General features: G+C 43.1%; 1 protein-coding gene across 2 annotated transcripts in view; it reads left to right on the top strand.

Moving 5' to 3' along the window:
- Positions 1 to 27,945, top strand: part of EFCAB6 (EF-hand calcium binding domain 6) — a 1,227,964-nt gene that overhangs the window by 231,178 nt on the left and 968,841 nt on the right. For both annotated transcript variants that reach the window (XM_069628134.1, XM_069628133.1), the window contains exon 6: positions 22,406 to 22,542. In XM_069628134.1, the coding sequence (XP_069484235.1) occupies positions 22,406 to 22,542 (137 nt within the window). The remainder of the gene's footprint in view (positions 1 to 22,405; positions 22,543 to 27,945) is intronic.

Genomic DNA, 27,945 nt, shown 5'->3' with positions numbered 1-27,945 from the left:
TTTTACCACTTCTGGCAACCTCGTACTTGGGCCCTAAACTCCAGGTTCCTATACCTTTGACATGTGGGTTACACACGAAACTGCGTCGCAGTTGTTTAACCCTTAAAACGATCTCTAAAGCTACACATATTGTAGTATGGATGTTGTTTTCCGAACGGAGGGAAACCTAGCCAACAGCCAATGACTACAATAGGATTATAACCTTAGAAACTGCCTCAGAATGGGACCGCATATTCATAAGCGCACGATAAAGTCGTATTGGCACGATGCTGTGTTTTCATAGTTTTCGGGACCGCTTTTGGAAACCACCACCATTTTGCAATGTGCAGACTGCAAGGCCAAGTCGGCCACAACAGTGTGGTCATTTTGACTCCGTTTTGTTCACGGCCATTTATATGTAGCATTTGGAAGCCGAGCTCGTACTTCGTTAAAAAGCAACATGAAAGCTATTTAAGATTCGGTTTGTGATTCCGGGCTACATGCCAGTGCTTCCAAGTATGGAGCGCTTCAGTCTGGTACATTGTAAATGGGCCCAGCGGGGCCTCAATGGTCTGCAGACCGCCAACAGATGGAGCCAATGAAAAAGCCAAGGTAAATGTTGCTAGAGGGAATGCAGAGCCAACACTAAGAACGCCGGAGTCTAGATACGTCCTTTCAGTTCATTTGATTCTGAATAGCTCAATACATTTTAAGAGCTCTCTTCGACCACACAAACCCTCTTCTGCTGCACTGCCAATCACAATAACTAGACTATGGGGGATTTCACGTCGCCTCTTGACGCATAGAGCCCCACCTTCTGAATCTAGTTCCTGTTATCAGGAGGCCTGCACCAGCACCTGCCCGCCCTACACTCCAAGCATTCCCTACGGCCTCCAATCCCGTGTTCGCACGGTTTCTGTGTACCCTCACCAGAGGCCCAGCCTCTGCAGCCCCTAGTAACAATTACGTTTGTGGTGTGTGCTATATAAGCTATTTAAATAAATAACTAACCGTTTGTCCATCCTTTCTTCCTTGCATTCCTCCTTCATTCCATCTATCACTCCATTTGTCCTGCCCTCCTTTCTTCCATCTTCCCTTCCTTCACTCCATTGTCCAGATATTTCTCAATGCCCTATATGTATAAAGCTCAATGCAATTCAAATTCTTACATTGCGAGTGCATAGCCATCTCCACTTTTGGTTTCTCTCGGCTCAATTACACTAACCGTATACAAATCTAGGTGCCTCAGCTTTCCTGCTGCCCGACTGAAGAAAGTGCAAAATGCTTCAGCAAGTCTTTTACTACAGTGATAACAAAGAGATAACCCTCCATTGATTTCACTGAACTGCAGTGGTGCCCCTTCAATATGAGTGGGGTAGGGAGGCTGCCCACTCGCTTGAGTGCAGGCAGCACAGTCCACCTTTTGTGCTTTATTTGCACAAGGACTCTGCTGCTTGCTTCAGAGCAGGGGTGGCGGGGCATCAGAAGTCTGACCCGCTGCCTCTTATTATTTCACGAACAGAGTAGACACGCTGACTGATTGGAAAGAGGTCCTCTTCTGTCAGTCAGCTTGTTCATGTTATGGAGAGCAGGGGAGTGCCACATGGTCCTCCTTGGCATCGTGGTGTGTGTGGAGGGTGTGAAGAGGTAATGTTTTTTTAAATGTATTGTGTATGTATTGTGTATGTATATGTGTGTGTATGTTGGTGTGTTTGCTTTTATGTATGCATGTATGCAAGGAGTTGTTTGAATGATGGGTCAAAGTGTTGTATGTGAGTGCGTGTGAGTCAACCCTGACCCCTAAATTTAGTGTCCCGCTGAGCAGTGCCACTAAATTGAGGGGAGAGAACTGCTGGGGCATGACATTCTTTTTTGCTTTACCCTTGATGCACAGTACTGTACATCAAGGGTAAAGAAAACATGATACGTGAAATGTTATTAAGTCACTAGACTGGCCTACATTGAAGGTAGTACATACAAAGAGGACACAGGCTAAAAGCCCATAGTAAAGACTGCACAAGCCTAATGGCACCTCTGCCAAGCCAAGGTCATGACCACAGCATTCATGTGTTGGTAAAATTAAGATGTTACTTCACGTGTAATATAAGTCATAAAACATTATTGTTTATTCAAATGTGCAGGAAAACGCCAGTTCGCCAATGCATTTTGGACCATAGGTCCTTCATCAGCGAAAACACACAGAAAAAATAAACCAAAACGAATGAAAAGTTAATATAAATAATAAAATTGTTGCCATAACGGAGAACGAAAAATATATAATTCTAATACATGATACTACACCTAGCCTGCACCATGAACACATACAAACACCAACATAAAAAAGATGAATAGACCTGGCAAAACACACACAAAAACGGCACACACACAACAGTACTGTTAAAATGCTGGAACCACAAGGTAAAAGGTTTAAAGTGATGCCTCTATAGATTCACATCATATGATGCAAGATGCGTATGAGAACACAATTCTCCTTATGAAAAACACCAGGCATGTGTGAGGGCTAAAAATATATATATATATATATATATATATATATATATATATATATATATATATATATATATATATATATATATAATCTCCAGATTAGATTCTGCATAGGGCTGCAACACGCCATTACTCTAACATTAGTAAATCAGTCCATAAGCTTGTGTGCACACTGTCTTCATAACTTGTCCATAATAGAATAACCGCCAGCATGGAATCGCCTGTGGAGTCGTGTGAAATCTCTATCTCATACGGACTGTTTAAGAACTCTTGGTAGACAAGGACGTACATACGCCAAAACATACTGATGCATGATCTGACATCATTCATCAACGAAAAAGAAATAAAGTGCGGTGAACGTACACTCTCCTGTAAAACTGCCTCTAAAGTGTACATAAAGGACTCTTTGTATGTACTTCTAGTGCCTGTCGTGGGACACTTTATAGAGGCGTGCACCCTATGATATCATATGTAATTGGTCTAATTTGTTGAAGTTTGTTCTAGGCTTGTGGTTCCCACCCACATCACAAAACTACATTGAACGTAGGCCAGCCTAGCCACATAACACTTGTCATGTTTGTTTTACCCTTGATGCCAAGCAAAACATAAAATCCCAAATTTAGGAAGAATATGCAGACTGGCACTACTAGTGTCATGCCACATTAGGAAAGTATATGGAGACTGTCATTTTGTGCTTAGCATCAAGAGTAAAGCAGACATGATAACTGTTAAGTGGCCAGATTGGCGTACATTTGTGGTGCCAGTCTCCACATACGTTCTTACTGTTGCATGGCATTTTATTCCTTGGCATTAAGAGCAATGCAAACATAAGTGTTATTACAGGGGTAAATTGAGCTACATTAGTAGTGCCAATTTGTATTGCTTGCAAGTCTTGGTGACTTGCATCTATTGGGTTTTTCATGTTTTACCATACAAAACTGATTGCCAACTGTGTGGCTTTTTACCCGTTTTTTCACAGAAAGTGCCATATGATGCACCAATTTAACCAATTATACTAAAAATATTGTTGGGGTGGAAAACTCCTGAAGCCCCCTTTGTTTGGTTCGGGCTCGATCACTGCGCTCAGTCACCCTTGCATATTTGGCGCATACATTTATGCCCCTCCAGTTCAAAAATTCACCAGCCACCACTGCTTCATTGGCTACCGGTAGCCCGCCGAATTGCCTTCAAGTCATTACACATTACTTTTAAAGCACTACATGATCTGGGACAATCCTTCATTAAAAAGAGGATCAAGATTCACTTTTATCTGAAGCCTTTGATTATCCTCCTCCGGAAATGAGATTGGAGGGGCGGCCACAATCTCAATCCATGCTTCCCGACTCTGGACCTTGTTGCAGTGTCACATAAGAGACATAAAAGGTTTGAACACTTTAAGAAATAACTATTCAATTTTGTTTTTTCCTTCAATCTGAAGGGATTTAGAGGGATTTAGTTACTCTTGAGTAGGACTGGCTATGAGTACTTATTTATATCAGTATCTACACTAAACCCCATCTCACCCTACCAGATATTTTTCAGAAAATGGAAGACTCTGCCTCTCTTAAGCATAGATCCAAGCCTTGGGGCATTTCTCTTCCTTCCCTTAGGGAGAAACAAAATAAAGTCACTATTTTCTAGATCTTTGACCCTTAGGCTCACCCACCATACATTAAATGTACAGATTCATGTGTGCTCTCGCACATTGAAGCACCTGTGTGCTAGATGGAATTACCAATGAGATATCTCAGACCAAATAACTAGACAGACTCAAAGGAGATGGTAAAATACTGCTTTAATCTCAAAGAAGTAAAGCAGAGTGAATAAACACTCATCAAATCGATTCATGCAGGATCACAATGTCTTCTTGATTATACTCAGTTTATATAATGCTAAATGTGACTCAACACCAATGGTTTAATGTCTGACCAAATTAAGACATACAATGGTTTAAGACAGGATTGCAGATTGGCAGCCACGCTGTTCAATCTTTACGCATCTAAGGCTGGGTTGTTCTTGGATCCTAGTGGTCTGGCATTACCAAAATTGGGTAAATTAAGAATAAAATGGATCGCTTATGCGGACGATTTTCTTCTTTTTGATGGCACAAAAGTAGGCCTACAGAGAACGATTGTTGCATTTGAAGACTTTATACGTGATATGAAACTACTGATAAACCCTATTAAAACAGTGATATTCTATACAGGTATGAGATTTATAAAACAAGATTCCTTTTCTGTTGTTTGTGGTGGTGTAAAGCTAAAAAACAAACCAATATTGAAATATCTGGGCTATACTTATACCACCTCACATGCAATTGGCTTCATAAAAAAAAATCTTAGTTTAAAAGCTTCAGTAATTGCTAATCAGCTGAACATAGTGGAGAAAAGATTCGGGAGATTTACTCTTACTCCATGTATTCTATTCTACCGCACAAAGGCTATTCCACGCTTATCATTTGGAATAGAATTTTGCTCAGAGTATCTGGCTCCATTTTTGAAAATTGTTGAAGCCCAAATATGGCGTAAGGTTCTAAGACACATACCGAAATGTATTCCTATGGAACTAATACGGTACGAGTTGGGTTTGCCATCATTAAGGAGCATTATGCATTGGAAGAAGCTACAATTACTACGCAAATGTCTTATCTCTGAGGCCAATACCTTGTATTATTTTTTTGGGAACAGACAATGAAGGTACATTTATGTGTGATCTCAAAAGAGACTGTACCAAAATACTAGCGGAATTGGGTCTTTCTATAGAGATTCTTATAAGGAATCCGGGTAAAGTGAAAGAACTGGTAAAAGCTTTTGATTGGCTGAATAACAATGTGGTGATTCTGAACTCTAGGTTATACTCGCAAGCCATATCTTTTTGGAAATGGAAAGCTACTCCCGAGAAATATTTAGAAAAATATCCTTCCAGAGCCTTTAGAAATGCGACCATGAGATTTCGCTTTAATGTTTTAAACACCTTAGAAATTCAGAATATTAGGAATAGCAATGTTGCGGAAATCAAATTTTGCAGACACTGCAATGTATTTGGGGTTAGTGAATCACTGTTGCATTTATTGTTGGTATGTCCGGCCCTTGTAAAATATAGAATTGAATACTTTGCAATGTTTGTAAATGACACCTCTAATGTGAACATAGCCAGGCTGTGGTATGAAATGCTTCATGGAAACTCCACGGTTTTAAAAATACGTATTAATGAATTTTTGAGAATCATCTGTGACTTGATATGAAAATGGTTATATTATGACAAAGAGTTTTAGAGTTCTTCTTGATATAAGATTTTTAATATTTACTTGTGCAGCTTTGTATTTAATCTCCTTATGTTTAAGTATATATGCAACTGTTTTTAGATGAGAAATGTTTGTACTTTTGTAATTTTGTATTAACTTTTGCTCTTTTGCTTTGCTTGTGAAATATGTTTTGAAAGGTTTATATAAACCAAAACAATAAAGATAATAATAATAATAAATGTGTCAAACTGTGAAACCTATCGAGAGGTGGGATTGGATTAGGAGAACATGTCTACATATAGATAGCGCATGTGTTAATCCCTCATTGGTGGTCTCTTGTCTGTGAGACACACCCTGAGCTACTTCTAAACATGTGGTATAATATACTCGTCATAGCAGATAAAATGGCAGCAGAATAATACTTCGCAACATTGTATGTAAATGTGAATGGCAGGCTTTTCTGATTGGTTGGCAACCCAAATACAACCTTGTACAGTCGGCTTGCTAGCAGCACATACATAGAAACGAAACCCAGGTGCTTGGAGATACGTTGGATCTCCCCTTGTTTTCCCAATGAGTCTACCCTCTCTCATCAGTAGGCCTTATGCAGTGTCTTCTATTTGAAGGCTGACTTTGCCAGTCTGCACTGTCTCTGGACATTCGAGGTTGTGTAGGCACACCATTATCTTAGCTTCAGAGTTAATGAATAGCCCTTGTTTGCGAGCTCTCCATCACGTGTTACAAGACCAAGAAAGTGTCCATTTCGACAGTGTATTAAACACCATTTAATTCAATTGTGCTGGGTGCAGTTACTCCTCTTAGCCTATAGAGAATTGCTCACTCTATCCCATATAAACTTCATTCCCTTTTAATTGTCCAATACTTGGCATCCGTAAATGTTCTTGTTCCTCCTAATATTTGGGGAAATATGTCCCCGCACATGGTCTGCTGGTTAGACTTCCTTCATGCTTTTCCTCCATCTCTCGAAATAGCATCCTTGGTTCCAAGCCAGTGTACACCTCTATTTTGCAAGGGAAAACAACTTGTTCATCATCTTTACACTTTAAGATCCTGGGCTCGTATTTTGGGGTAGATGGGTTGATTGGCATAAGCCATCATCCATCTTTTTCTGATGGTCGTCCTAAATGTTGAATTTATACCTATCATAAGCAAGCTTCTATGTATTCTTTCTACCTTGCATTTCAGTGTATTTACAGTTATTGACCAGTGAGTCACTTTATTCTTCGTGTTCATAATTACTGTATTGTAGGGTACATGGTTCTTAGTGCTTCAGTTACAACGTCATTCTTAAGTATGGTCATATAATTTCAGCATAGGTTCTAATATCGGTATGCAGTGTTAATAACAAAATAAAATAACGAAACACATTTGAAACGACACCTGAATAACGACAAACATTTTTTGTAGTAAAAGTACATATGGGGGTGGGGGTAAGGAATTAAAAGGGGTGGGGTAGTTGGGCGGGGTAAAAAGGCTGTAGAAACAGGGGTTTTGGGAGCCCCCCCCCCAATTAAATTTTTGTTTTCGTTATTCAGGTGTCGTTTAAAATGTATGTCATTATTTAGAGTGTTGTTATAAAGACCTGGAACCCTTATATCTTGATATAAGAACTTATGAAGAACTTGTTTAACACACTAGCGACATATGGCAGTAAGTATGAACTGCCCATTAATCTGGACAAGACTAAATATTATGTTGATATCAAGGAAGAAGGTACATACAGTAACGATGTAAACTTTGCTGGGTGTCATAAACTATGTACTTTGCTACCTATATTTGGGTTTGGAACTAAATGTCCTGTCCTGGTATGACCAAACCATAGAGAGTAAAACCAGGAGGGCTAAACGGCTGATGTTCGAAATACGCAAGTTTGCTAATGAACAATCTGGCTATTCAATCACGGCATTGTAAAGTTGTATAAACAATGACTTTCCCTGCCATCCTATATGGTCTTGAAGCTCTGTCCATGCAGGATTTGTCTTGATTAAATAAGTTTGAGGGCTTCTTTTGGCACACAGTCTTGGGTCTAAGCCCTTCATGCCCCATGGAATACTTAAACCTAGAACGTGGACTGACCTCCCTAATGGGTATGGCCCTTAGGGCACGAAGTTGGTTTTATATAAAGTCTAGGGCTAGGCCAAAATATTAAATGTTGGCTCACCTAGGTGATAGCTGCGGAAGGAAGCGGTCCACAGGGGCAGTAACTTTATGACTTTGAACCTTCGAATTTTTGCTGCTAATTTTCTCATGGGAACATCTTATGTGGTAATGAAGAAGGCTTTCACATGGCGGATTAATAGATGGGATTGGTGTAATAACTACTCCCACCTATCTACACTTGAAGGGCTATGAGGCTGTGGTAAATCTGGTGCATAAATACAGTAAAACACAACCGTATTTGTTATTATGCCCGGACAGGGGAGTAAGACGCTTCCTTCTACTCCTCCAAACCAACTTCCTGTGATGGCTGTGTGTGGGTTACGCCAGCAGATAGCCGCTGAGGCACGCTTTTGCCGTATCTGCAAAAGCCCAGCTAAGAAGGAGACTGTAAGGCATGTCTTGACCCAGTGCGCAGCTATGGGGCCAATATACATGTGTACCCTGAGAAGTTTGGTAAATGGGTGTGAGGCAATTCTTACTGAGTTCTTCTGGGATTATTGCCGAAGTACTGCTCGATCTCCCCGCAGATAGCCCTATATCGGGTTTGGCTCCAGGTGAAACGACTGTGGCCTCATTAGTGCACTGGATATATGGGACATCCCTGCCCTGGTGGTGTGAGGTTGATATATTGACATTGCTGATCACCCAACCAAGCTGGTGAGAAATGTTACAGGGAGCCGTGGTTGAAGCATTGCTACTGGTAGCTTATGTATGAATTGTGCCCTGTATTAATTTTTAGATCTAATTGGTTCTAATGCAGGGGTATTCATTTGCTGAGTTTATCCTAAATTGGATTATTTGAGTGTTTAACACCCCCATGTTTATATGTTTTTGTGAATTGTATTCATGTTCCCTTCATGTATCAGGTTATTAGGTTTGTTTTGTTTGTTTTATTTTCTTATATAGCGCACTGAACCCTGAGGTAGCTAGGCACATAACTTGTGGCGTTGGCTACATACAGGGTATAAATACAAATTACAAGTTACAGGAATGAGATAATATAGAATAAAGGTATTACAGAAAGATTGCAGTATGGTTACAGTTTTGGAAGTAGAGGCAGTTGCAAGACAATGTAGTAGAGATACAAGAAAAGATATTCGCATAAGTATTTACAAGCAGATGGCAGTCAGCGTTAAGTACAAAACAATGCAATAAAAATACATAAAGGATATTCGCACTAATATACAGATATTTACATGCAGATAGCAGTTGGATTTAGGTTGGTACTTTGGATTACGAGGTTTGTTGTGAGGAGGAGTATGTAGAGAAGAGCCAGGATTTAACTTTGCCCCGAAAGGCTAGAAAGGAGTGTTCCTGCCACCAGCACTCAGAAATGGAGTTCCAGGTTTTGGCAGCAAGAACTGGCTAGATGGTTCCTGCTGATTTTTGGAGTCTGTATTTGGGAATGCTAAGACAGTGTGAGTAATTGGCGCTGGTGGGCCCGGATGATATTTTGGCACTGAATTTATCGGCCAAGTATTTGGGTGCAGTGTTATTGAGGCATTTGTGGGCGATCATGAGAGTTCTGAAAGTGATTTTGTCCTTTATGGGGAACCAATTGGCTGTCTGGCTTGGGATATGTGGTCTGTTCATGGGATGTTGAGGGCTGCTCTGAGAGCGTTGTTTTGCAGGACTTGGAGTTTCTGGATGTTTTGCTTGCTGGTGCCTAGGTGGAGGGAGTTGCAGTAGTCAAGTTTTGAAAGTATCAATGCTCTCGCTAGAATGATACAGATTTGTGATGATGATAAAAATGGTCTACAGGCGGTAGTTTAGTTACATTCGTTTAGTTGTGTAGGCTGAATAGGACGCTGTGGCGTTAACTTGACGAGAGAGAGATAGGGTGGAGTCGAGGTAGACCTCTAATGTTTTGCCATTTTTAGAGACCTTAATGACGTTTCCGTCGATATTGAAAGAGTTGTATTGTAGATTAAGTTTGTTGAGGCGTTGTTTGGTGCCAATGAGTAGAAGCTCGGTTTTGTCATCGTTTAGACAAAGCCCGTGTTTGGCCATGCAGTCTTGAATTTTTCTATAGATTTCATTTAGGCGGGAGGAGTCGTTATCGTAGGAGCCTGAGAGCCTGATGAGGATCTGAGTATCATCAGCGTAGTTGATGTATGGGACTGACATGTCATCTAGGAGGTCAAATAACATCTTGTTATTGTTATTGTTATTTTGCATTTATATAGCGCCTTATATACCATTGGTATGGTCTGAAGGCGCTGGTGGGTTGAACGCCCTTGGGAACCGAAGTAGAGATAGTAGAGAGAGTCCTAAGGTGTGTGTGCGCACCCGGTATGTGTGCAGCTGGTGCGGAATTCGTGTGGTAGCTGCTTCTTAGCGGTAGGTGTGGTGGTTGAGAGATCAGGAGTATGTGTTCGCTCTGGCAGGATTTATCCAGACCGAGTGTGGCTGCGTTAGGCCTGAGGAGAACGCCTAGCTGGGGGTGTGAAACCAGCAGTGATTACTTAGAGTGATGGGGAGTGAGCGGGAGATGTTGATATGAGAACAGTTATACCGAATGGTGTCATAGTATCTCTGTGTTCTATTTGAGTGGTGGTGTAAAGAAGAGAGTAAGCGTGGGGTGTGGTATGATATATGCTCTTTCAGATGTTCCCTGCATTCCAAAACATATTATGTAAGTCACGCAATTCTATGCTATCAGGTCCGTTCTATGCATTATTATTCATTTCAGGCGTTCAAGATTGCCCTACACACTCCTGTCTGCTCGACACACTCACGCACTCTAAATGCAATTGGGTACACTTCTAAATGCAATTGGGTACACTTCTAAATGCAACTTTTTCAGAGAGGCTATTGGTCACAACTTCTAAATGCAATTGGGTACACTTCTAAATGCAACTTTTTCAGAGAGACTATTGGGCACAACTTCTGAATTCAATTGGGTACAATTCTAAATGCAACTTTTTCAGAGAGGCTATTGGTCATAATTTCTAAATGCAGTTGGGTACACTTCTAAATGCAATTGGGTACACTTCTAAATTCAATTGGAGACACTTCTAAATGCAATTAGGTACACTTCTAGATACAACTTTCTCAGAGAGGCTATTGGCCACAACTTCTAAATGCAACTTTCACAGAGAGGATATTAGCACACTGCTAGATGCAACTTTCAGAGAGAGGCTATTGGGCACAACTTCTAATTGCAATTGGGTACACTTCTAAATACAACTTTTCTCAGGGAGGCTATTGGTCACAACTTCTAGATGCAACTTTCAGAGAGAGGCTATTGGGCACACTTCTAAATTCACAGAGAGGCTATTGGGCAGACTTCTAAATGCAACTTTCAATGAGAGGCTATTGGGCAGACTTCTAAATGCAATTGGGTACACTTCTAAATGCAACTTTTTCAGAGAGACTATTGGGCACAACTTCTAAATGCAATTGGGTACACTTCTAAATGCAACTTTTTCAGAGAGGCTATTGGTCACATCTTCTAAATGAAATTGGGTACACTTCTAAATGCAATTGGGCACACTTCTAAATGCAATTGGGCACACTTCTAAATGCAATTGGAGACACTTCTAGATACAACTTTCTCAGAGAGGCTATTGGCCACAACTTCTAAATGCAACTTTCACAGAGAGGATATTAGCACACTGCCAGATGCAACTTTCAGAGAGAGGCTATTGGTCACAACTTCTAACTGCAATTGGGTACACTTCTAGATACAACTTTTCTCAGGGAGGCTATTGGTCACAACTTCTAGATGCAACTTTCACAGAGAGGATATTAGCACACTGCCAGATGCAACTTTCAGAGAGAGGCTATTGGTCACAACTTCTAAATGCAATTGGGTACACTTCTAGATACAACTTTTCTCAGGGAGGCTATTGGTCACAACTTCTAGATGCAACTTTCACAGAGAGGATATTAGCACACTTCTAGATGCAACTTTCAGAGAGAGGCTATTGGGCATACTTCTAAATTCACAGAGAGGCTATTGGGCAGACTTCTAAATGCAACTTTCAATGAGAGGCTATTGGGCAGACTTCTAAATGCAATTGGGTACACTTCTAAATGCAACTTTTTCAGAGAGACTATTGGGCACAACTTCTAAATGCAATTGGGTACACTTCTAAATGCAACTTTTTCAGAGAGGCTATTGGTCACAGCTTCTAAATGCAGTTGGGTACACTTCTAAATGCAATTGGGCACACTTCTAAATACAACTTTTTCAGAGAGACTATTGGGCACAACTTCTAAATGCAATTGGGGACACTTTTCACATGCAAAGGACAGAGTTTCTGAAAGCAATTATAATGAGTTTACGGTGGTGATGCATTGTTAGATGAGTGGTAGGGTAGTATGGCTTGAAGTAGTTGCTTCTGGCCCCGCCCTTGCCACACTTACTTGTTGTTGGCTTCTTGCTTCTCCTGCGGATACCTGCAGATACGATCTGGAGTCGTCCCTGAAGGAGTCGTCCTTTGCCTCGGGTCCTTAGCCGCAGGGGCTGCCAGGCAGAGGGCTGCCTTGGGAGGACCAGCAGAGAGATGGGGAGCTTCTCGTCTGCACCAATGGGGATAAGGAGGAAGCGGCCCGGCCAATCAGGGGAGGGGAGAGGCGGGAGGAATAGACAAAACACGGAAGGGAAACGGTCTGGAGGAGGGAGGGCTGAATGTGGTGGATGCGGGCAGGGGACACCAGGAATTAGGCCCAAGAGGGTCTTAGCTCGCCAATCTAACACTCACCGTGGTGCAGGATACAAAGTGGCAAGCACGAGTGGAGCGCGAGCGGTAGGCTCAGCTGCTCTGTACTCCCGAGCCAATCGGGGACAAGGAGGAAGCGGTCCGGCCAATCAGGGGAGGGGAGAGGCGGGAGGAATAGACAAAACACGGAGGGGAAGCGGTCTGGAGGAGGGAGGGCTGAATGTGGTGGATGCGGGCAGGGGACACCAGGAATTAGGCCCAAGAGGGTCTTAGCTCGCCAATCTAACTCTCACCGTGGTGCAGGATACAAAGTCTCGCTGAAGATGTTATATAGGGTGGGGGAGACGCAAGAGCCTTGGGGTACTTTGCAGGTGATGGGCAAAGGGTCTGCTCAAGACGTGTCAGAGAAGACTCTCATGGATCTTTCGGCTAGGAAGGATTGGATCCATTTTGCTCTGTTAGGAGAGAAGGATGCTGATGTGGTGTGGTGTGATGTTAATATGTTGTGGTCGACTAAATCAAAGGCCGCAGAGAGATCAAGCAGTAGGTGGAGGGATGGGTGTCCTCTGTCCTTGGCCTCATCCATCTGGATCTTCAGGTCTAGCAGTGCTGTCTCAGTGCCATGTTTAGGCCTGAAGCCTGATTGTCGGAGGCCAAGGAGGTCATGGGTTTCGAGGTGGTCCTGGATTTGAATGTATGCTGCTTTGTCGAGGATGTTAAGCAGGAATGGGACGGTTGTGATGGGGTGGGTCTAGCGTGGGTTTTTTGATGGGAGGTTTGACCCAAGCATCTTTGAGGTTCTTAGGTACCGAGCATGAGGCAAAGGAGGAGTTGATGAGAGTTGTAATGAAGGGGGCAAAGTCTTTATCTCCATCTTTAATGACGGATGCTGGGCAGATGTCCCCTTGACAATTTGATGGTTTGAGGCCGGCAATTATGGATTCTACCTGAGAGATGGTGACTGCAGAGAATTCAAATAGATCCATGTTGTTGGGTTGAGGTTTGTGGGTTTGGCTGGTGTTGGTTGTGCCTTTTGTGGTTAGGAGAGTTCTTTTAGTTTCTATTTTAGTCTGGAGTAGGGCTATTTTGTCTAGTAATGCCTTCTGGATGTTGGCACACCAGGTGACATCTTTGTCACAGGTGGTTTGGGGTGGTACAGGTGATTCAATTTCCCTTAAGATGGTGAATAGATCCTTTACATTGGAGTTGGCATTTTGTGTTCTACTGTTACAGGCGTCGCTTTTGGTTTTGATAATGTTTTTTTTGTATGTGTCAGCGGCTGCCTTGAAGATGGCCTTGTTTTGAGGGGCTGGGTTTTTTATCCAGTTCGCTTCGGCAGATCATTTGGATTTCCTCAGGGCTTTCAGTTCTGGGGTGAACCATTTGTTTAGGTGACTAGGTTGTTTGGCTTTTCTGGTTTTGAGGGGCGCTATTTGGTCTGGTGCTAGTAGTCGGTTCTTGTTGAACAGGTTGACAAGTGATTCCGGCTCTAGCTGTAAGGAGGGTAAGGGGTTGAGTATGGGCTGGATGAGAGGGTGGAGAGACTGTAGGGTGATGGCCTTGTTATTTCTGGTTGTGGCCTGGGGAGCTTGTACAATTGCTGGTGTGGAGTGAGGGGGGGAATCTATCTCAAAGTGATGTTACAATTTAGGTGCGCCACCCAGTCGAGGGTCCTTCCTTTGCAGTGGGTGGGTCCTGATGTGAGTTGTCCAAAGACTAGATCAAGGAGGGATTGTTCTACGCATAAGGCGTGAGAGTCTAGGGGTTTGTTGAGTCCTAAGTCTAGGTCTTCTAGGAGTAGAATTTTGGATGAATGTTTGGTGTGGTGAGAGAGTAGGTTCGAGATGTCTTCTTTGAAGGTTGAGATTGGGCCTGCTGGCCTGTAGATCGCCTGCTGGCCTGTAGATCAAGTGAATCAGAAGTGTGCTTTGGGCAGAGAGTGGCATTATTTTTTTTGGACATGTTGCATGAATGACGGAAGTCAAGGAAGGTAATGAAGCATGAAAAATGTGTAGACAAATTTGATTGATTTGAAGAAGAATTTTTGTGTAAAGTTCAATATGAACTAAATCACAATAAAGATTATTATTATTATTATATCTTCTTTATGACATTCTTTTGCTGTCATCGGACTTTGGTTTAACGCACATCCATTCTGTTCATGGCTGCATTTCGACAGCTCAGCAAAGTACATTCCTCTTGGTAACTTTCCTCCACTATGTCAGCTTGCGGGTAGACTCTGAAGGGTTGTCTGAGTGCATATCGTCTCTCATATACTCAACGAAGTACAGAATTATTGCAAGGATTGAGACATGGGTTTCCCATCATGGCTCTTTGTCTGTCATCCCAATATGATGGTGGTAAGGGGGTGGGGACTGGGGAGAAGACCGGTACCTCCTCCTCTACACATGCACTTAGTAAGACCCACCAAGGTACTGACTACACTAATGATTGACCCTTACCCAGTTCTCACTTCATAAAGCCGGTATACTGTGAACAATCTGTGGCACCAAGCGCAAACGAGAGCCAGTTGGAAATCCTACAGCAGCAGAGCAAAACACACAGAATGAGAGCATGCAAGCTAAGTGCAAGGATGCAAATCCCAACAGAGCGGACAGGCCCTTTGCAATCTTGGACCACAGGGGCCAAGGGTGCAGACCCATTTCAGTTATTAAAACACACCCAACAGCTGATAACAAGTGTGACTACAGGCCAGATTCATGTGGAGGACATGGAATCATCAGGGCAGAACCTATTGCAAACACATCTGATGATGGGGAAACAGACGCACCAATCAGATCACTGTTTGGAACAGTTAATGGCAGGTTCTCACTATAAGAAGGTACATGAGCATCCTGACTTTGAAGGCGTTAGGGTGGTGTTTCCAAATGCAAGCGTTTTGCCTTTAGAGAATTCGAAGGGCTGGGGAATCAGTCCATGTGTTGGTCAAGCCAAAAAGCCCAATAGGCAGAAAGGTGGAGAGCTGGGGGTGGCTGGACCAAGTGAGCAACAGTACAGAGCAGGCCAGGTTTAAGTGGAAGACCGACCCATAGAGACCGCTAGGAGCTCGGGCCCAAAGGCTCATTCCAGGCTTTGAAAGAGGAAGTTTGGGTGAGACCTGTTGGGGGCTCTGGCTCAGCTACTGAAGGTAGCTGCAAGGCTACCAGCCCAACTTTTGCAGCCCAACTAAAGACATGTGCAGTCATTGCAGCCCAACTAAAGACATGTGCAGTCATTGCAGCCCAACTAAAGACATGTGCAGTCATTGCAGCCCAACTAAAGACGTGCAGTCATTGCAGCCCAACTAAAGACATGTGCAGCCATTGCAGAATCCTAGGTAGAGGATAGAACCCTACACAGAAGTAAAAGGAGAGGTAGAAGAATTCCTACCCAAAAAGGGGGTCTGGCCTCGGTAGAACACCTTCAGAACCCCAAAGGCATGCAGGGAATGATACAGGCTCTGCGCCAGTAGGCATTGCACAAGTACAGTTTTCAAGATGTAAGGTTAGTCTGGAGGTCAGGACAAAGGCAACACAAAGAAATGTGCTGGGGCACTCAAAACATCCCTGAGGCCGTGAGTGTTCTGAAGGATGCTTGCCAGGCCACAGACTCCCCAGGAGCTGGTGATGTAGCTTAGGGGACCGACATTCGACTCAGGGCAGTCTTTCCAATTAGAATAGACCCTCATGTGATTTAATCGAACCGCCTGCTTCTTCTATAGAAGCCCGCCTATTTTGTTGATTAACCCATCTTCTAGGTCCTGTGTGAACTTTTCCCCATGCCCTCATCCATGGCCTTGTTAGGAGGGAGCATGGAATCCAGAGCAGCACCAAGCCACGGATATTTCAAGATTCTCTTTTTTCAAAAAAAGAGATTTACCCCACAGGGAGCAGGTGGTGTCAACCCCTACTCTTAGCCACTCGATGCTGTAGGGTAGACCAGGCGGTGGCTAGGAAGGGTTAGAATGTTTATAGAGATCTTTAATGATGCTAAGCAGGTCTGCTCCCTTCACGTTGAACCACTTGTTCCATTGGCTATATCCCAACCTGCGTGTATGACAGTTCTGTCCTTCCTCCCTCGTGGTGCGTGTTAGACATTTGAAAGGGTGACGGGAAGATGTGAAAACAAGAAACATTTGGTACTATAAAAATGATTCCGCAAGCGGCAACGGAAACGTGAGGAAACCGGGATTGCTTGTAAATTGAACACTCTTAGACAAGTCTTCTGCTTGATGGAGTACATTTAGGGGCAGTGGTCAAGTCTTAAATGTAAAGTGGGGGGACTCATAAACAAATGTGACGCCGCCAGAAATTAGCATATCAAGGTATAATATGCACATTTCATTTAATTGGCTTTCCATAACCACCCTTATTGAACAGGACGAATGTAATTTGCCTTTCAAAAAATCAAAACACACACAAAAGCAAGAGAATATATGATCTCCTAATAGTGTTTTTGAAAACGTTAAAAGGTGTGCATGTTTAAAACTTTTAGAACCAATACAAATGTTTTTACTGGAACTTGAAGTGCCGAAATGGGACATTACACCTTGAGTTGTTTTTTGTTCTTTTTTCGTCCCTCCGGCTCATGTAGTGCAGTGGTGAAGTGTCCAGCTGGTAAACCTGACAGCTCCGGTTCGATCTCTGAGGTCGGTTTTAATTCATAAATTCAAAGAGGACATTCAGTGATTCTCATTTTCAATTGGGGGGACCCCCTCGAATTAAGCCCTGCTTAGGGGTGTGTGAAAATGTTGACTACTTTTGTGAAATCATAGTTTAAATGTGAAAAAGATAAAGCTATTAAAGAAAAGTTGGTCTTATTGATAATTCAAACCCAACGTTTTAAAGACTCGTCCCTTAATTAAAAATAACGTTTAGAACCTTTCAACAAACTTAACATTTTGTTTTTTTTATTTAACATTTATTCACACATTTTTTTTTAACCAGTCCCATTTTATCAGTCCTAAGAAATCACTTAAAGCACGAAGGGCAACATGTTAAAGTTGTACAAGGTGATTTCGGACTTTTGATAAAAATGGCTCCTTATGTCAAAGCTCTGAAACTAAAAAGTGAATCTTCCCGTTTACAAGAAATCAGATTTCCAAATATACGTCATGTCGGGCTTTTGAAAATCTGCATGCGTTACTTAAATTGTAACGGATAATACAGCTGCTGCGCAACTTGCAGCTACGCCGGAAAGGGTTACTTATTACCCTTTTCTGCAATTCACTGGAAAGGGAGTGAGCAGCCGGGAATCAGAAATTCCTACTCTGTCAACCCCCATTTGAGTGTCCACATGCATAATGTGTTTCTTGTGTGCTTCTGCCAACTGCAGGACATTTTTTTTTTTACAAAACTTCAGGGAACTTTGTACAATGTTTACCTCCACCTCTTGTGTGGAGGTAAACATTGGAGTATTTGTTTTTCAACTTCTTAATTATGCTGAATGTACTGCATGTGGTGGTCCTCACAAATACCACATACGGTAAATACCTGCAATCCCATAAGCTGCTGGGCGGTAAAAACAGGTGGTAGTTCAAATACACTTGTTTTTACCATGACTGCTAGACTCATAATGACAGCCTTTGAGTTCTCGGTCTCCTGAATTCAATTTTTGAAGAAAGAATGGTTTTGTAGTATTAAATGAGTCCATGTCATTCACCATTTGCCCAGACCGAACCGCTTTCTTTACAGAGTAACCACTTGCCTGTTCAGTTGAAGATACGACAATGGCCAGGCTATCTGAGGGATTCCTCAGACACACTCTACCCATATTACCCAAACTTGTGACAAATAATGAACAGCACTGCATACTCTGGAGAACAGAACTAAGCCCCGGCACCTGTGATGAGGTTCCTTACCTGATGTAGGGCACCGGGGCGCTGCAGGGAGGATACCTAATCCTACCACACCATGCCCTGACTGTCTAGCTGGGCCTCATTAAATTAGGCAGAAGCATGCACCTATCTAGATCCTTCTACGGTGGCTACAAGCGCGGAAGCATGGGCAATGCATTTCATTGAACTATAGGCAACCCTCTGTACGACCCTTCCCAAAGACTGCTCTAGAAAGTAGTCGCGAGACACACTACTCCAGCAAGATGTTCTTGCGAGGCATTTCTAAAACCGGATAGGGTAATACTGGAGCCTTAGAGGAAGAGAGTTTGCCATGTCTTGGCCGCCAAGAGAGCAATGTCCGAGTACCGCTGGAATCTGATTAGAGGTCAACCTACTATTGTGACGGAGGGTCTGTGCTTGAGATAGAGAAGGAGCTTTGAAGAGAGTTGAAGGTGAAAAGAGAAAGATAGTGAAATGGGCACCAGGAAAGAGGCTTGTGAGAGGTTGCCAGAAGCAAAGAGAGGAGGAGTGAGGTGGGGAACAAGGAGAAGGTGGTGAGGAGGAAATTCATTAGACGTGAGGTAGTTAGAGGAAGGGGCGCAGAAAATGTTGGTGATAACATCAAGGGGAGGAGGAGAATACGTTCAGGAGGAGATTGGGGCTAATATCAAGTGTAGGAAAAATATTATATTTAGAAGGAGAGTTGAGGTGGAGAAAGGGAAAAATGCTGGAGGAGATGCTCAGATAGAAGAGAAGGGCAGGCACACCCCGAAGATGACTGGTGCGAGTGAAGGATGTGTGGAGGTACGAGCACACGGAGTAGTGCTGAGAAGCTGGGAGTGAGACTGGAGAGAAGATAATGTGGACAGAAAAGGTCCTGTTAGGCATGAGACTGGTGTTACTCGTCAAGCAGGTAGATCAGAAACGGCTGAGAGTGACTAGAAGTAGGACTCTAAAATAGGGAGATGGAAAGGGCATGCTAACAACTGTGCAAAGATGCGCAACTGGCCACCAGCCTCCTGGTGGAAGCTTTGGAGCTTATCCAAGTATCATATAGCCATAACCTCGACCGCTACCCTGGCCTAACCTGAAACTGCCTGTAGGGCCTTGATGCCCAGGTGAAGGAGTCTCCCCAGTAGTCCTGGATGAGAAGAAGAGGACCTGACTCTACCAAGAGAAGAGACAAGAAGAAAGTGTGGGGACACTCAAACCCCAAGAATGTGAGTGACTGAAAAGCAAGAATGTCTGCTAGGGTAGGGAACCCCTAGATTGAGGATTTCAAAACCCAGAGACTTTATTAAACCTACACACTGTGCTGAAACCAGAGACTTAGCTAATCCAGACATTGTGCCTTTTGAATCCAAATAAGAAGGCAGCCCATTGTTGAGTTCTATTTTTGCCTAGTTGGCCCGCAAAGTTAAACCTGGGTGCTAGTTACTTAAGTTATGCTCCCTGGAGGTGGAAAGAGGTTGTCAGTACCTATTTAATTTGTCCAAGGTTGGAAATGACCACAATAAACCATTATTTCACCCAGTTGTGTGTCTGGCTGGTGTTGATCCAAACTCTATTTTGTAACACACTCTGCCTTTCTAGGTTGGAGCCCAAATATCCCATCCACATCCGAGCAAGAAGAGACCTTAAATACAACATAAATAAGCACACATATCTTTTGGCATTGGATGTCGGGCAATAATACTCTCCACCATGCAGCTAGAATAACATCTCCTGACTTGGACACTGAAAAGAACAAGGTATCTCAACCATTTTTCATTTAAATCTGAAATCTCAAATACTTAAAGCAAGAACAAGCAAAGCATACAAGCTTTTGTACTTCTTACTTATCCAGCATAAACATACCACCATACACCCTGGATAACAACCAACTTGGACATCCCCAAAACTGGCCATGCATCATTAACCACAAAGAGGCATGGAGGAATCTGGGACCAACTGAAGTTTACACAGTCAATGATCAGAAACCTCTGATACCATAAAGTGCAAGGTAATGGAAAGGTTTAGTGCAGCATGCCAATAAACACCACCATACGCCCTGGATAACACCCCAGTTAGAACATCTCACAAACAGGTCATGTCTAATTGTCCAGATGCCTCAATCGACCCCCATAAAAACCAAGACATCCAGATCCGCAGAAGGGATAATCAATCACAAATACCCACTATAGTACCAACTCGTCAACTAGACCTGCAAAACACACACCTTACCCAATGGAAAATGGACGCAACAATTGGCAGTAACCTGAAGGATGCGCTGCAGAACCTGGTACCTATTGACATATACACAGTCTCAGAGACACCACCCAGACATGAACCAACATGTGCCATAGCTAACTAATGCAGTCGTTCATCACCGTCACACTTCCTCTTCCTCCTTACCGTCCAAGCATCACCCCCCTAAAACACATCCTGCAACTGCTTGGCTTCTCACGCAGCACCCCACAACGCACTCTCCGCTCTCACCTGTTCTATGATCCCAGCTTGTTGCATCCCCACACAATCCCATGGTCGTCGGGCCTGAAATCTACTTCCTACTCGAGAAATTCTAGCCACTAGAGATAAGGAAGGGGGGACTCTTCCAATCTGTGACAGGTGCCTCAGTAACGAAGTCCAGAGTATTCAACATCTATTATCCAATTGTCTTGGGACTTGGAGCAGTAGGGCTAGATACTTTAACAGATTTGTTCACGATGAGTCTAGTCTTAATACCGATGATTTTTGGGCGAGATTGTCTTCTGGTAATGAGATGACTCTTTCGGTTGAGGTGGGAAGAGTTTTAAAGGATCTAGAGTTAATAACAGACCGAATTGTTTGACTTGTAATAATGTATGTTTCGTTTATTATGTTATTCGGCTGTATAGTGTAGAAAAATATTTTTATTTTTGTTTATCTGTTTTATTTCTGTGTTTTGTCTTGTTTAAATGTGCTAAAAGTCAATTTTTGGCTGGCGCACAATAAATAAATAATAAACAATCCCATGCTCGTAGGGTCACTACTGTTGGGTTACTACACGATAGAGTACCACCCCTCTCCCTTGCAGAGCCTGAGGCTAAGAGGCCAGATAAATGACAGAGGTCGCACTGTATAAGGCGCAATCACATTGCATCCTCACCTTGTTTTCTTGTATTCGCCAATGTGCGTATCTCTTGAGTTTCCCTCTTTTGATCTCTAACGAGTACTTAAAGCAAAATATGTTGAGCCTGTGTGGCTTGCTGAAGTGCTTTACTATTGATGCATGCGAAGATGAGCCACGTTTTTTAGGTTTCCAGGATTCTATCATCAAAACGTATTTATTTACACATAGTGGGCCTCATTACGACCTGGGCGGTAAGGGATTACCGGTACCGGTAAGGGCACCAGTACCGGTAATCCCTTACCGCCCTACTACGAGTTCCCTTTGCGGGTCCTCCCTTAACGCCTGGTGGCGTTAAGGACAGGACCCGCAAAGGGACCTTAGAGCTAATAACGGTACCACAATTTGCGGTACCGTTATTAGTACCTTCCCCATTCCCATTGAGCCCTATGGGGGCTCAATGGGAATGGGGAAGGGCCCTGGTGAATGGGGAATTACCGCCCCCGCCAACCTTGGAATGGGGCGGTAATCGCTCCATTCACCAGGGCGGAGTCGATGAGGTTTTGGAGGCAGCCATGGCGCTAATAGCGCCATGGTTACCTCCAACCTCGTAATGACCCCCAGTGTGTCTTAATATTTTCCATAGGTTCCTTTGAGATCCGGTGTTTCATAGAAAAGGGGCTACCCAACATATGATAACACCAACAGGGCGCGCACGTTTTCTGACTAGATCTTTGAATGGACTTTTTAGAATTCCTGTTGTCAATGACAGTTGGCACTGACGGATCTCAAAGAAGAACTGGATTTTCCCGTTGTGCCTAGAATCTCTTTCAAAGCATCACAAATGACATGTGAGGGTGGTGATGTTTTAACTTGCTTTTGTCTGTTTTGTGTATTCATAGATGTCTGCAAATCTTAAGAATGTAATCCGGTCATTTCGACTTTTTGACTACAACCAAAACGGTCACTTGCAGAGGCACGAGTTGAGACGAGTCCTCGAGAACAATTGTTTTAAGATGAAAGATACAGAATTCGAGAAGTAAGTCAATCACATTTCGAGAACCTCTTTTTCGTGTGTTTTTGGATCTCTGTGGATTTTGGAACTCTGTAAAGCGAGCAGAAGCATGACACCTGGCACTGACGTGAAATGTCTGATCCCCTGTGCTGTGCAAGGTGTTAGACATGTGCGGTACTCCCTGTATGGAATAATCCAGCCCAAACGTACACGTGGGGGATGTTTTCATCATCAGCGAACAATCATTATTTTTTTTTGTGAAACATCCTTCAACCTTTTAAATGGAACATTCCCATTAGTCATGCTGGTAGAGTAGCTCAGAGGGCTGGCTGCTCGGCTGAGATCTGTTTTGTGATTTGAGGTGCAGGTTACAGGTTCGAATCCTGGATGAGTGGCAACTTTGGTTGGGTAATCATTGTAGATAAAATGTTCTGTATGCAATCGCTTTTGTGAAAGTGCTCTAGATATAACAAATAATTATCATCAACCGAATGATCAGACTCTGCAAGTTCAAGCATTGTGGGCTGGCCCTCAGGAATATAAACGGTGTATGTTGACATCAGTATCGGACAAGGAGCAGGCTCGGATTGGCCCCTCGGACTTTCGGCCTGTGGCCGGGCCCAAATCGTCCCTGGGGGGTGGGGGCTGGTTTCTGGCCATGCCTGGGCCGGTTTGGAAGAAAAACATAATAGAAAAAAAGTTTATTTTACATTTTTTTTTCTTTTCAAAAAGCCTTTCATCCTTCTGAGGTCGATAAATGAGTACCAACACAGGTTGGGTGATATTGTATGCATATTTGTTCTATAAAAAAAGAGCTTAAGCGTAAGTGCTATACAATAACATATATTGTCATTTGGCCTTGGACGTCTGCTTAGATTCACAGTAATTTAGTGTACTTAGGGCCAATGCTATTTGATGCCACTTCCTGTTTTATCAAGGGGTGAAAAGGCCGTGTTTCATCGCTTCCTGGGATGTCACTTAGGGGTGGGGTCAAATGACATCACTTCCAGTGATGTCATCAGAGGTCAAGGGTCGTGCGGCGAGAGGGGTGGGCCACTTTTTTTGAGGCGAGGGGTGGCCCGCTTTTTTTTTTGGGTGAACGGGCCTATTTCTTGTCCCAGTCCGACCCTGACAAGGAGTGTGTGCAAACAGTCTTCTCGGTACACCAGTGATGGGAAGGAACATTGCACCTGCAATTAGCAGCAGGACACAGAAGCCCTAGCGCAATACACCTATTCTTTCGATGCATTTTTGCCCCAAGCCAAAGTACTATCACTAGCTCCAACATTCTCCTGGTGCAAAAATGCGCTGACAGAATGTGTTTTGCCGGAGTTCTAATCACACTTGCACCTGTGTATATAAAAGTTGCCTTAATACCACCCCAGATATTCAGAGAATGGGTTTTGACTGAACTTTTTAGTACCTGGCATGCACCAAGTGGTCTTCTATCTATCTATCTATCTATCTATCTATCTATCTATCTATCTATCTATCTATCTATCTATCTATCTATCTATCTATCTGCATTCTTGTATTGCGCCACTAACCCGTAGGCCACAGGGCTAACACAGAAGGAAAAGGGAAGGCAGACAACAGAAAACAGTATCAAACAGGAAAAACAAGGAAACAGGGAGACTTGGGAAACCCAAGCCTCACAAAGGCCAGTAGACTGAGGAGAGAAACAAGAACCTGAAACCTTTGCTTCTCCAGATGTGTTGACTATATATCCCATCATTCCTTAGCAGCATACTCATACTCAATGGGGAGGGATCATGGGAGTTAGAGTCCAAAACATGCGGAGAGCCGCAGGTAACAGACCACTGGAATGCTGTAGTCACCACTGTGAGTTACATTTAATTCGGATTCTGTTGTCAGAGGCTTGGTTTTTTCAATGAAGTGCAAAGAGGTTGTATGTGTAAAAATGTTTGTTGTGAAAATATAATGAACTTACTTTTATCTTCATTAAAAAGACAGTATCCTTGCTTACTTTAAATATGATACACATTCAAATAAATATATATATTAAAACAATTCCCTTTTAAAATTAAGACTTGTTTCGTGTGTATTGTGTATAGCTTCAGCCATCAATGTGGTTTTCAAGAAAGGTTACTGCCACATCTCTAATGTTCCCCCGTGTCTATCTGAGCCATTGGAAGTAAGGCATTTTGCCAAGAAAGTCAAATAAACCGGTATGTAATAGTCCGCAGTGGCCAACGCTTTAATCAAACATGAGATTATTTGACTGTCCAAGGCCTACTTATCCAACAAATGTTTTACTCCCAAATTGACTTTCAGCCAGGATAAAAAACTAATTTTTTTGATTAAGGAGATTTGCTTTAAAGTAAACCGTACATAGTATAACATTTAAATCAAATTCGTACAAAAGCTTCATACGAAACATCTGAAATTATACATACAATTCATCAAAGCCATACAATAAAAATCTTTAAGTAGAACTGATAATCACTTGAACACAATTCCAAAAGGATAGATTTGTCAATGTTAAGGAAATCTGCTCACGGGTCATGATTTGTATATCCGTGAAGTGCACTGATTCGTAATAGACTATAGTGTAAGATACGCATGCAAATGAAAGAAAAATGAAAATAAGAACTGTGAACTGAAATCTTAAAAGGTGGGGGAAGTCAGTAAACCCTCATACCCTTAACCTGTGCCATAGACCACTCCTTTGCAACCCATGCAGCGTTAGTATGAGAACGTGCGAGAATATGGACCCATTCGCCCATTCCATCCAACTGGACATTTCCAGTGTTTGCTCACATATGCTTTGCCCAATGATTCCTTCACTCCAAAAGATCAATGAGAACCCTCATCAATTGAGATCAGGTTTGCACAAAGCCCCAGCTCCCTAGCTCCGAGCTTCTCTGGTCCAGGATTCATTGTAGCCCACCCAGGACCCAGATATTAGGTCCGCAGCAGAGTTCTTGTTTTACAAGTGTTGCGATTGCTTACCCCCCTCCCCATTTCCCCCCTGCACTGGGCAGCCACGTTCTTCCTCTTTCTCTTCCCTGTGGGGCAGGTGGAAGTCACATTGTGGCTTTCCTCTTTCTTTTAACTCTTAAGACTCTTTACTCCCTAGGGGATTTGGCATATCAAGGTGGGTGGCAATGGTAACAATCAGCACTGGAGTTGACCCAAAAGAGGAAAGAAAAAGTGAGGGCAATAGGGGTAATTAAATGAATGAAAGTAATAAAGCCAATCAAGGTAGCACAAAAACGAGTCACTCTGAGCACTTTTAATCGCTGTGACCAGTAACATCCAATAGTGCGAGCTAGCGCAGTGCTCAACACTCTACCCAGACCCAAACAGAAGGACAAACAGGACCGGCAGATGCAACAGCACCAAGATGGGCACAACCGGACACAAACTTAAATAATCCAATCTAAAAGGTATTCATAGTCTGATGCGACAGCAATGATTCAGACCACTTGGTCACTTGGCCAAACGCCACCTCCCACCCCCGCCTTGCCGCTCACACCAATGCCACTGCCAATATCACAGGAGTGCAGCAGTCGCAAAGGTACCCGAAGAGGCCCAGCCACGGTTCCGAGTTGGTGTTAGTCATTGCGCTGGGAAGAAAGACCCCAGGCTGCCGTGTGCAGCCGATAAAACGGTAATCAAACCCCCCACCCAAAATGTCAACAATACTGCAAGAGCGATTCTCGAGAATAGTCTGTCGTCCAGCAAGCCCCCCTGCTTCTGATGCCACATGCCGCGTAGACCCCACACACCGCGCAGCCCTCCAACTTAAGCCACACCCTCTAGAACACCCGGAGCTGTGGAGAAGATAGAGGACAATACATGGTCACCAAATGAAGTTGCCAGGTAAAGTACTGCACCAAAAAAGAAATCCATCGAAATCAACACTATACAAAATTATTCTGAAAAAGGGTTTTCATTACCCAGAAAATGATCAGGATTGTTTTAGCCCTTACAAAAAGAAACGGTGGATTTAAAAAAAAAAGTTGTTGAAAAATGAAGTTACTAACATCCCTAAGAAGGGGTTGTTGCATTACCTGTTCTGGCCACCACCTATTAAATCTGAGCACATTTGTGGGTGGCTGTCTGTCTATTTCAATTCAGAAGGGGGGGGGGGGATTTACAGCTTAGCAATGCACAGTACCTGATGTGGCAGGCTAAGGAGCAATGCATCACTCAAAACTCAAATAGATTCTGAACAATAATGCCTCATTCCGTTCAAAACACAGGGATTGGAGCAAGGATGTAGGTCAAAACAAAGCAAGCATGTACATCCTTGTAAAAGGGTGAGGTTTTAGGGTAACCAAAACAGGTGAGAGGAATGTTTGAAGAACAAGAACCGTAATCTACATTTTACATTTTTTGTAAATTGTGTTGTGCATTTGTAAGGCGCCCACAGGGCAACAGGGAGGGAGCGTGGGATTGAAAAAAGAATGAAAGCACTAAAGGATAAAGATGGACCTACTAGGCCTTGTGAGCATTCAGAACTTGCAAGTGCAGACATAATGACTTTGGTCCTACGTCCAACATGCCCTAGTCTATAACAGTTTGTGATCAGAGGTAAGTTACTCTAAAGGTATCACAGACATTTTATCAGATTTCTGTAAGCTGCCTAGAGCCTATGACCCCTCCATAGGTGTTACTGGCAAGCGTTGGTCCTCCTGGGTTTTGTTGCTTGGTGTCCGGATATCAGTTGCTTTCTTTCCAGTCTGTCATAAAGCCCAACCATAAAGCCATGGGCTTTATGGTTGGGCTTTATGGTTGGTGTGAAGCCAGCCATGTGCTTTAGCCATCCACCAGCCCTTTTTCTCTGTCTCAATTTCTTTCTTGCCTCCCCTTTCTGTTTGTCTTCATTCTTTCTGTCCCTTTTGCCCTCTCTTGTTTTTTTTCTCACTCTTTACCTCTCTAGCCTCCCCTTTCTGTTTGTCTTCATTCTTTCTGTCCCTTTTGCCCTCTCTTGTTTTTTTTCTCACTCTTTACCTCTCTAGCCTCCCCTTTCTGTTTGTCTTCATTCTTTCTGTCCCTTTTGCCCTCTCTTGTTTTTTTCTCACTCTTTACCTCCCTAGCCTCCCCTTTCTGTTTGTCTTCATTCTTTCTGTCCCTTTTGCCCTCTTGTTTTTGTCTCACTCTTTACCTCTCTAGCCTCCCCTTTCTGTTTGTCTTCATTCTTTCTGTCCCTTTTGCCCTCTCTTGTTTTTTTTCTCACTCTTTACCTCCCTAGCCTCCCCTTTCTGTTTGTCTTCATTCTTTCTGTCCCTTTTGCCCTCTTGTTTTTGTCTCACTCTTTACCTCTCTAGCCTCCCCTTTCTGTTTGTCTTCATTCTTTCTGTCCCTTTTGCCCTCTCTTGTTTTTTTTCTCACTCTTTACCTCTCTAGCCTCCCCTTTCTGTTTGTCTTCATTCTTTCTGTCCCTTTTGCCCTCTCTTG

Source organism: Ambystoma mexicanum, chromosome 12 (assembly GCF_040938575.1).
Source record: "Ambystoma mexicanum isolate Mex_15411 chromosome 12, UKY_AmexF1_1, whole genome shotgun sequence".
Classification (NCBI taxonomy): domain Eukaryota; kingdom Metazoa; phylum Chordata; class Amphibia; order Caudata; family Ambystomatidae; genus Ambystoma; species Ambystoma mexicanum.
The sequence above is the reverse complement of the archived record's forward strand: the minus strand, read 5'-3'. Positions and strand labels throughout refer to the sequence as shown.